At 36.4% G+C, this 11,540-nt stretch overlaps 1 protein-coding gene across 1 annotated transcript; it reads right to left on the bottom strand.

Moving 5' to 3' along the window:
• Positions 1-3,940: 3,940 nt before the first annotated feature.
• Positions 3,941-5,626, bottom strand: LOC107047987. Its single transcript, XM_015270926.1, has 2 exons — positions 5,511-5,626; positions 3,941-5,418 (listed from the first exon to the last, which is right to left on the bottom strand). Exon 2 carries the CDS (start codon positions 4,855-4,857, stop codon positions 4,303-4,305), a length of 555 nt encoding a protein of 184 aa, XP_015126412.1. The 5' UTR covers positions 4,858-5,418; positions 5,511-5,626; the 3' UTR covers positions 3,941-4,302.
• Between the last annotated feature and the right edge of the window lie 5,914 nt (positions 5,627-11,540).

Genomic DNA, 11,540 nt, shown 5'->3' with positions numbered 1-11,540 from the left:
TATATATATAATATCGACGCTGCATGCGTAGTCAGCTGTTGTCAACATTGTATTTCTCGTCTGTTGTTTACGCTGAATATTCCGTGATGCCGTACCGATGTAAAATTCCCAATTGTGCAAAAGAATCGAATCACACTTTTTTTTTCTTCTCCCAATCTATTGATTCTGTCCAATAACACGCCCATTTTAATTACTCATTACGACAGCAGAGGACTGCGGTTTCCCCTCTGTCACATAGATGTGTCCACGTACAATCACGGCTACAGCTACAGCTACCTCAAATTTTTTTGTATGTTTTATCGACATGTTGTTCCCTGCCTTATCTTCTGAGGTCGATAAAGCAGAGCTCGCTATACCATTCGGCTAAATCGAAAATCCGCAGTATTTTTAGGCGCCTAATTCGAATAATCTCAAACTAAAAATTACAATAAAGAATAGGCTCTTGGGTTGGAATAGTTGAATACATGTTGTACGATAGTATAATTATACGGGAGTTATATACCTACCATTATTGATTTTTTAGCGTCATGCTCAATAATACAATTTCATGGATTCTGCTAGTTCCNTTCAATAATACAATTTCATGAATTCTGCTAGTTCCATTTCTACAAGGAGATCAATGCAAAGGTTCTTACAAGTTCTAATTCCCATTAACGTAATCCAAGGGCTGAAGACTAAAGAAATTTTCGTCAAAAAAATTCATTGGTAGATATATTATTCTTAGGATTATTTTCTTGGCTAGAATCTATATCCGTTATCATTTTTAATCACATAAAACCGTCAAATACTGTTGTAATTCCGCCGGTATATTCAGACTACAGTTAATGACCTTACAGTTATCAATTTTTTACCGTAAATACAAGTAAGAAGATATTAGTTCATCAAGAGTAGTCATATCTTCAAGAGTACATTGAAGTAATTCTTGATTGGAGGCATTAATTAATTCCGCTGCCTAACTATTTTGTATTCAAACGTTCAGCATGATATTTATTCATGGCTGCGGTATATCACTGGCTTGAAGAGTCAATATAATAGTTTTTTGTTTTATTATCACAATTCCTAAATATGTCGTATTAATAATTGATATGGCTACATCGGCGCAGTTATAAAAAGAAAGTAGACATAAATCGCACCATTATAATTATCGATGTAGTCGATTATTTTTCGACATATTGCTAATGTTTGTTGAAGAAATTCTGCTGTAAAAACTTGTAAGAAAATATTATATCGCCTGATCAGAAGTGTCGACCGAAGGTGAAATTACATTTTAATTTCATTGTTAAATCTGAAAATAAGAAATCCAGATGATAGGAAGTTTTTTATTCGTAAATTTGTAGTACTCTGAAGCTTGCCATTTGGGGGCTGTGACCTCAACCCTTCATAAAGAACGAGAATTTGCATCCCATATAAATTTACATAGGATGCAACTTCACACTGTTCACGAACTTATTTTGACGATTGTACCAGGGTTGAGCAAGTAAAATACGACCGATATTTTACCAAACTTTCTACATGTAAAAAAATAAGTCATTTATGAAGAAGGTTTTAGACCTTTTGGCCGCGTGTGCCTAATTGAGAGCAACATATTTGCTACGGCGCGAGAACAACCCCGTTGAGAGGGGGGTCGAGCTCTCTTATCATGTGCAAGTCTTGCAAGGGTCATGCCTTGCAAGGGTCACACCTCGCGAGGATCAAACATCGCACTACCAGGTACCAGGGTTGGGAAGTAAAATACCACCGATATTTTACCAAACTTTCTACATGTAAAAAAATAAGTTCTTTCCCAAGAAGATTTAGACCATTTTGCACGCGCATGTTCGTGATTGAGAACAGCACATTTGTTATGTCGCGAGAATAACTCCGTTAAGAGAGGGGCTTGAGCTCTCGTATCATATGCAAGTCTTGCAAGGGTCATGCCTTGCAAGAGTCAAACATCGGCATGGTCATACCTCGTGCGGGTCAAACATCGCAAGGGTCATACCTCGTGAGAGTTAAACGTGGCAATGGTCGAACAGCGGAGATAGGCAGGACAATTTCAAAGGTCAAATACCAACAAGCAATCGGGGAGGAAGGGGCGACCACCACAAGATTCCAATGATTATAGTTCTCGCCACAACAGAATGGTCATGGCTGAAAACCCCCATTTTCTCGAATTTAGTTCCGATTCGACGTCCCCCACCACTCAGATCCAAGACCATTCTTTTCTGACGGCGATAATACCAGGGTGAACTGGGAGAAGAAGGCAGGACAATCACAACGGTCCAACGATTAAGAAAACAGATGGATCGACGGCTACTCAACACGAGGTCGATTTGTTTACTCGATCGATGGCCGGTCGATTGCTGGTTTTTGATCACTAGTAGAGGGATAGGCGATCGATGGTCGATGGTCAATTGTTGGTGGATTGCTAGTTGATCGATAATCAATCGTTGGCTGATCGATGGTCGATCAATTGAACCGTGATCGAGTCGAACCCCCTATTGAGTGATCTGTCAGGGGAGTCTAACGGAGGAGATATCATGATTCTCGCGAGGTATAACCCTTGTGACGTCTGAACATTGCAACGTTAGCCCTTTGTAAAGTATGGCTCACGGGGCAGGACCCTTGCGAGATATGACACGTGCGAGATTTGATCCTCACGAGGTACGACCCTGTCGATATTTGACCCTCGTAAGGCATGATCTTTGCGAGGCATTACCCTCATGACATTTGGCCCTTGGAAGGTATGACCTTCGCAAGGTATACTCCTCGTGAAATTCAATCACGACAGTTACTGCACTGAGAGTCGGGTTAAGGGGTTTCTATGTTCTATGTTTTTGAGGCCGTCCAACTTCCAAGTTTTACGGGCCGTTGCCCCTTTTAATCGGGACGTTTCGTTTATTAGGAGATGGATAATGTCGACAAAAAGGGCGGTTATCCCTTTTAATTGGGATTTTTTCTTTAATAGCGGGAGTCGATTGCAAAGGTTATAAAATTCGATGAAGAAAAAAAAGGCCGTTATGTCTCTTCATTAGAATTTTTTCCTTAATAGTGAGAGTCGATCGGAAAGATTATAAAATTTGAGTCATTTTTTGAAATATCACTGATTGACGGCCATTTTTCGGTTAAGGGGTTTTATACCAGTTATTTACCTTGTTTACCAATTCGAGATAAATTACCAGTATTCTACTATATACAATCATTTACTAAAGTTCTGAAACGATCTGAACTTGCATCCTACGTATTTTGTTTCAGAACTTTAGTAAATGATTGTACAATCGTCAAAATAATTTCGTAGACAATGTGAAGTTGCATCCTGTATAAGTCTATCGATATGGGATGCAACTTCACGTTCTTTACGAACTTCTTTTGACGATTGTACTACAGAAAACCCCAATTTTCAGTGAACGACCTAACCCTGCCATGTAGCATCCTACTCCTATGTGATTTTATCCTGTTGCTCTCACTCTCCAAAACCCAGAATTTTATTACCCTGAAGTAGAAATGGTGCTTGCCTCTTCAACAGTTAGAGGATATAATCATACCGATCATCAAAAGAAGAATTTCATTACCCATCTGGAAGTTTTGAGTATTATTACCATTACATACATTATCATTTGTAGAATAAAAACGTACGGGTTCAAATTTTTCCAATCAAATATTTTCCTCAGCAATAAAAGTTTAACGCCCAATTTGGAACTTTTGTATTTCCTCTCGCTAAAAACTGTCTTCAATGAAACAAACCCACAGACTATTGTGGTCGCCGAATCATATTCAAGATCTTGATTATGCAAATAAGAGTACCGTCATTAAATCAAGTTTATTGTCACGCCTGAAAAATGATTAGAAAATTCAAGGATAATCTAATTATGGATTTAGGACAAATAAATCATGGGTACACAGTAATTTGTCAATTTGGAGGGGAATGGATTAACCTTTATTTTTTTTGTTATTCCCAGGTTCTCTCAAAAATATAACAAAACTCAAATTATTCGAAATTTTTTCCCTTACATAATAAAACAAAATTGTAAATAATCAACATTCGCCGGTGACAAATGTATTGAAATAATAATTTTATCGATCCAACTTATGAATAAACATGAGCATGACATGATTCATATTAACACTCATAACACTTGATAATAAATCAAACAAAATACTTTGCAGTCAACAACTACTATAGTATAATGAAGAAGAAATAATATTTTTGATAATTATACCGTTAACTCGCATTGAAATGAAAAGTTTTAATGTGAAGAGTCACACATTTGTATAAAATTAAAAAAAGTAATCAAAAACGTCTCATACATGTATTTATTGGCTCTAGAGCCCTTCAGTGATGACAGGATGATCGCGAGCGATTTCAGCAATAGCAAGGATGCTCATCATACCATGCTTGAAGACAACAGCAAGATTATCAATAATCGTCTGGACCTCTTCCTTGTTTTCAGCAATAACTGACCCTGGTTTGCCTTCCTTGCCGTCCACTGGAGTAGTAATAATCATCCTGACGTAGTCTTCACCTCCATGCTTCCAGTACGAGTGAAGATCATGCAGGCCAATTCCGTGCTCCACGATACGGTCAATAGTTTCGTTTTCGAGTCCAACGAATTCATGCTTATCACTGATTGTGACCTTGAGTATCTCAAGATCCTTTCTCAGGGCATGCTTCCATTTACGTTCGGTAGCATCATTGATGATACCCTCTGCAGGCTTATGATTATCAATCAACTCAGCAGCAGAGATCTTGATACGAGGATGATTGACAAGTCTGTGAAGCCATTTCACATGAACAACTGAGTCGAGTCTTGTTTTTCTCATGTAAAAAATCTCCAGCAAGTTTTGAAAGTTTGAATCCATTTTTCTCGTCACGTCCATCTTTCAATTTCTTTCTGAAGAGCCCAAGTACCTCAGAAAATCCAAAAACAATTTTTTTGAAGTCGCTGACCTTGTCCACCTCATACATCAGCCCACTGAGCATTGGAGCATCATAATAGATGCAATTGTGAGCAACGAGGAGCACTTTCTCGCCAATTGACTTCAAAAATTCCACAAAGGTCTCAACAGCTACGTCTTTGGATACTGCAGGCACTGGCTGACACTTGTTGTAGCAATCGAGCATACGATTCTTCGATACGAATAGCCCTGTCAGATCTGCCACCTCCTCTGCAATTTCCCCCTTGGGCATGACGTAATCAGAGTATTCACGATCTTCATATCGCGCTGCGAGTTGAATGACCTCGGCACCACCAGTGAAGCCGGTTGATTGAACATCAAAGTAGACAATTTTCAGATTTGAAGCGTTGTCTTTCACAGTTTTTACAGGATTTTCAGAATTCTCAACGAGGGTCAATCCACCGAGATGGAGTGGCAAATCCGATGACGTGTAACGCTTGGCTGCCATTTTTAGTTCAACGATTTATTTTTTCGATTTTACAACTGGAAAACAATTGCCATTGATAGTTCAATTCAGATTCTCAGAGACTAATTTTTATTAATAGATGACAATTCGTTTGGAATGAGTCGTTTACCTGTTTTTATTTAATGATTTGTATAGTCAATAATGAGATGACGAGACAACGTATCGAGTTATGATGATTGCATCAGCTGGACTAGATATGAATTGAAGTGAGTCGCGAACACAGTCTTCAAGTGTTTCGTGTCAAAAGAGAACTCGGCGTATACTCCCTACTCTACCCAAATCCCCCACTTATGTCCATGCTCCCCACCCCTCCAAGCAAGGTTACTTCAGCTAGTTACAGCTAGCAGGGGGCAGGGGGGAATGCAAATTTGGATTATTGCAATCGCTTGGTGGTTCGAAGGTGGTCAAAGGTAGTCCACTTTTAGCTTTTTGGTGGTAAAAATCAATTAATTATAAATAATCAAAAATTTCACCTGCAGCCAGCGGGAGGGATGCATCTTTTTGAAAAATTCAACATATGAATTTATATGTAGAATCCTGTGGTGGTCAAAGGTGGCCCAACACCAAATTCATCCATTCATTTTTTTAACTGATAATGAACAATGTTTAGCGGGTCTATCTTACCGAGAGGTACTCCCCCCACCACTTCCCACTCCGGGCCCTTTAAATCATTTCGGAGCACGTTTGAAGGTTACAAAATCTACAGTGATAGAATAATATATTACGCACGAGTTTCGTATACTATTTTATGTCATAGGGCCCAGAATCCGCGATTCTGCCGAGAGAAGCGAGGTTAGAATCGCGTGATTCTGGGCACCTATGGCATAAAAATCAAAAGCCATCACTTTCTATCATATTATAAAAATTATGAAAAGATCTAAATCCAAAGAATAGAATTGTGTGACTGAAAATACCAAAGAATTCCTCCGAGTTATAATCACCAATACATGCCTTCAGAATAGAAATGATGATGTCGAATCGAATGATGAATTCAATCTTTGTGTGTCGGAATCTTATTAGTAGAAAGTGCCGTTACTTATCCGATGCCTAAAATCAGATAGACCGTCTTCCGATATGGACGTTTATTTTATGAAAAAATTGTTTTTCAGAATAATGAAAGAGTACCTCAATGACATGGATTGGAATATACTAGGGATATGTTTCTAGATCAATTGAAATTTTATATTTCTTGAAGTCGATATATTCTCACCGCAGAGGTATTGGAAAGAAATAAAGCAAACTGGGTGAAATGAGATGCAGGTTCAATGAATGATTTTGAACTGGACGAAGCCAGGATCGGCTGATGGGGGTCGAAAACTATGGAAGCGATTGAGAATTCCGGAATATTACGAGAGATGATCACGGAAGAAAATTAATTCTCTATCGAAACAATTTTTGGAGATGTTTCACCAGACCCACCGATCTATGAAAGTCTAACAAATTCGGCAGAAAATGATTTTCACGCTGTGCATACTGCATTGTTTGCACTGTATTATTTCACACTCGGTTTCACCGTCCTGAAAAATCTTCCTCGTGTATTCCTGAAACTTATGGTTTTTCATCCAGCTGTAGAGACCTTTTGTGTCATGTACCAAGCTTTTGAAAAAAAAAATAATAATAATGGGGCTGGTATTTCTTCCTGAACCCTTGCTTCCTCGAGATGAGTTTCTAATCACATTTTACCCTGGAACAGCCTCGAGATGGTCACTACCACTAGCATAATATAGCTGGAGCTTCCTCTTCTCCTGGTGCCCGTGAATCAACGGAATGAAAAAGTGATGACTCTAAATGAATAATTCCTTTCAGGATTCACGTCATCTCGTATATGTATACTGGTCAGGTGGTTCAACTCCTTAATGAATTTATTCTGGAGCTGTCACATGGGTTCAATCAGTCTTGAACAGTGTGATTGTACTACTACTGTAGATCTAAAAAACATAGGAGCGGGGAAAATGATTTGTCATTTATCGTTGCATTTTTTTCGATCGTCATCTTCTCAGTGTCACTTCCACACAATTGATTACGATTATACTCGGACGAATAATGCTCCGTTATAAGTTCAATTATGTTTTTTTGTAGTATTCACGCCACGTTCACTAAAAAAACACAAATTGAATAGCAAAAGAACTTAAGTCTGAGATTCTTATTCATTAAACCAATTTTCTAACCTCCAAACGTGCTCCGAAATTATTTAAAGGGCCCGGAGTGGGAAGTGGTGGGGGGAGTACCTCTCGGTAAGACAGACCCGATAAACATTATTTATTATCAGTTGAAAAAATGAACGGATGAATTTGGTGTTGGACCACCTTTGACCACCACAGGATTCTACCTATAAATTCATATGTTGAAATTTCAAAAAGATGCATCCCTCCCGCTGGCTGCAGATGAAATTTTTGATTATTTATAATTAATTGATTTTTACCACCAAAAAGCTAAAAGTGGACTACCTTTGACTACCTTCGAACCACCAAGCGATTGCAATAATCCAAATTTGCATTCCCCCCTACCCCCTGCTAGCTGTAAGTAGCTGGTTACTTCAGGTGCGTTTCGCAATCGACTTAGTAGCAGTAGCAGTACTGTAACCCTAATTTCGCTTTACTGCAGCTACAGTAGTTGATTCCGAAACGCACCCTTCGTTGCCTTCGTTGACACAATTTAGTATAGATCGAAATCCTTTATAAAAAAAGCATGCATTGGAAACTGTCATGGCGGAGGACATGTAAAAAGTGTCATGGCAGCGCATGTAGGTCGCATTCTCATATGAACTTTCATGAGAATGGGCAATGCGGCCGCGACGGCGCTGTTCGAGAAAGCGCGCGTGAATTTCAAAATCGGAGTTATATGTGCATAGTTTCGTATGGATTTCATCAGTGTATATCTTCTACACACAGATGTTTATTCATATTGAGGGGAATAAGAATTTATTCTTGGTGATAAGCGATAAGAAATGACAAGGTGGTTGGAATGATTGATGATTTGATTAATTTGAACGACAAGAATGAAATGAAATATGTGGGGAATTGCTTCTGTGATTCATCTAATTTTCTTATTTTTGCTAATGAAGTAACAATGTGCTTCCGAATGGCCATTTTGCACATAATTTTCTCCTATCGTGTATGAATAATCGTTTGATAATGTTCTATCAAGTTTGTAAAATTTTTGTATAAATCAAATGAAAGAATGACACTATCAATATTTTATTGAAACTTCAATGAAATGTTATTGGGGAAATTTTTTTTTACCACATAATTTACTGAATTTTAAAAATAATAATTTTTGCTATCGCCTTCGTCTTCGAACTCGATCAAAAAGACAACACATTATTTTTAGCCATCATTCAATGAATTTAGAATATTTTCCTTTGAGTTGTCGTGGAAAACTCGATTTTTGAAAAAATGAAAAAATCAAAGAAATTAATCAATTAATCAAATTTTAATTAATTTCGATAAATAAGACTCAATATGCATACATTTGAGAAGAAAAAATTGATCAATTCCATCGATTCATTAGTGAACAATAGAAGATAAACTTTGTCATATACATTTATACACACATACGTACAGACACGGACTCAAAATTGAATTTCCGGACGTTTTAGATCATAATGGATCGTTATAACACAAAAAATCTAAGACTTAACCTTGAACGATAACAATGCTTCCATTTGAAAAAAGTGAATTTCATATTTTTTGGAATCATTCAAAGCAAATTCGTAACTTATATAAAATATTCGATTTCAGTTTTTTTATCCGATTTTGATTTTTCGAGATTTTGTTTAATGAAATCAATACTAATACCTCAAAATTAAAGAATATTGGATTTTCTTCACGAAACAAAGAAGTCAGAATACTTTTTAATCGAAGATTTTCGATCATCTAATTTCTTCATCGAATTGGCTAGAAAAAGTTTGAAAATAATGATCAGCGATTTTTTAAACAAATATTAAACAAATACTTAGTTCTTTCAACATTGCTTTGTTAGGAATAAATACCAGAAATGGTTCAAACTTCCAAAACTATTCGATAAACGGCCAGAAAATTGGATTATTATGGAATTATTTTTGTAAAGGAAGGTCGTGGTCTCCGGAAAATGCGATTTTTTCACTCATCCAATTCATTAGTCTACTCTGAAAAGTCGACTTTCTATTATTTCTCAAGATTTTCGCAATGTTTCCTGATAATTATGAGTAAATCGAAATGATACTATTGAAATGAAAAAATTTAGTTTTATGGGCAGTTCAGTAGTAGTTCTTAGGAGACATTTGATTCAGTTTGAGAGGGAAAAGAAATCTGATGGAATTCATTATTTTCTCAACGGCATGAAAATAAAAGCTCTGAAGTGACTTAGTTTTTTTTTAACAAAAAGAGAACCTAATTACTTTGTCTTTTCATTTGATAAACCAATTATCATAATTTCCCATATTATTTGAGTCAAAGGGAAATAGAATGATTCAAACGTCTTAATATTGCGTTTGCCACGAATTTCTGACTTTTCTCAGGTTGAACTACAAGAGGATATGAATGTAATACAGTGGAAATGATGATTAATTCACTTTGAATGAATAGTAATAATAATATAAAAATGAAGAGATTTTATTATGAATAAAAATCTGTGACTCAATATTTCATAACAGCAGAAATCAAGATATGTAATATTATCAGTAGTAATACCACGAGACCTCCAAAATAATCGAATATTTCCCGATTGTTTTGTTGCATAGCAACGAGGAGAACTTTTGCAGATTAAAATTTTCGTGCAAAACTTATCCCGATCGTTGATACCCAGGAAAACATGAGGGAAATGTTCGATTAATTTTGGAGGTCGAGTGGCAGGTATTCGTTTTCACTTCCTTCGATCTGGTCGTTTTCACTTCCTTCATGACTTTTTTCATTCCAAGATAATATTTGACAGTTATTTAGTTAGAGAAACAATTGCAGAGCTAGAGGTAAATTATCAAAAGCTACAGGGAAATTATCAAAAGCTAGAGCTACTTCATGTTATTGAATACTGAACTCTGATTGGCCCAGGGAAGGCCAGATCCGATCACCAAAAATAATCTGAATTATTAACATGAATTCCAGATTCACAAAAAGGATGGAGCATAGATCAAACTTTCATTTTCAGTTGCACTTTTCAATTTGGTGCTGAAAACATGAAGTGGCAATATTTGAAGCACGGAATCATATTGATGATTTGAACAACAGATGATTTAAATCACCGAGAGAACTGATTAAAATATTTATAACAGTGTTAGCATGCCCTCCTACCGGAGTATCACCGAAAATTGAAATCCAGCTATTAACTTTCTGAATTATGTTTGGGAAGTAATCGGATTATAATTACGATCAAAATGTTATTCAGTGAGCATAGGAAAATCTATTATTTCATATTAGAATACTGAAAACAATTACTTTATTTTAAGTACATGCGCAAGTTATTCATTGTAATAGGAAAATTTCACAGCTAACAAGAAATTGAAAGAGGAAGTATTGTATCTGCTACGAAAAAAGGCGTAATCAAAGGGTCACCAACATCACAGCCGCGATAGCGTGTTAAATATGAAAAGGGAGCCCTTTATCTCACCTGAGATGATAATGGAAAGCCGAAACTATTAAAACTAGGGATATAAAAATTTTAGCCTAGGTCCTAATCTTGTTATGCACTCATTAAAAGCTATTTTTTGAGAGAAAATTTCTGGTATTTCTCTTATATTGAAGAATTTTTGAGTGAAAGATGGGACAATAATTGGTGGGAAAAGATGAAATATTTCACATAAAGCTACGATAAAGGGATTGCTTGACCCAAGAAACAATTCACGACAATTTCAGAATTCTATGGAAAATTTGGAAAATTTTCAGATGATCCATCAGATTTAAGTTTATAGCATGGTCAAAAAAAATTGTGAACAAGAATTTTTTCAGCCAAATAATTGAATTCTGATTGGTTCTGCTAGATAGTGAAAATAAAAGAGGAAGGCAAAGACTACACAATTGGGGGTAGTGATCAATTTGATAATTATTGTTTTGCATTCTGAATATAATTTCAATTATAATTATAATCAGAACCTCATTTAGTGAGCCCGGAAATTCAGAATTAGTCAATCACTCATTGAAATATTCAACTGGCACCGAGCTGGATT

Source organism: Diachasma alloeum, unplaced genomic scaffold (genome assembly GCF_001412515.2).
Source record: "Diachasma alloeum isolate Michigan unplaced genomic scaffold, Dall2.0 Dall_scaffold_00184, whole genome shotgun sequence".
Lineage (NCBI taxonomy): Eukaryota > Metazoa > Arthropoda > Insecta > Hymenoptera > Braconidae > Diachasma > Diachasma alloeum.
This window is presented reverse-complemented; position numbering and strand designations above follow the sequence as displayed.

Bases quoted from the DNA above. Each gene is read 5' to 3' on its own strand.
- LOC107047987 (XM_015270926.1), bottom strand. From the start codon at position 4,857: ATGGACGTGACGAGAAAAATGGATTCAAACTTTCAAAACTTGCTGGAG.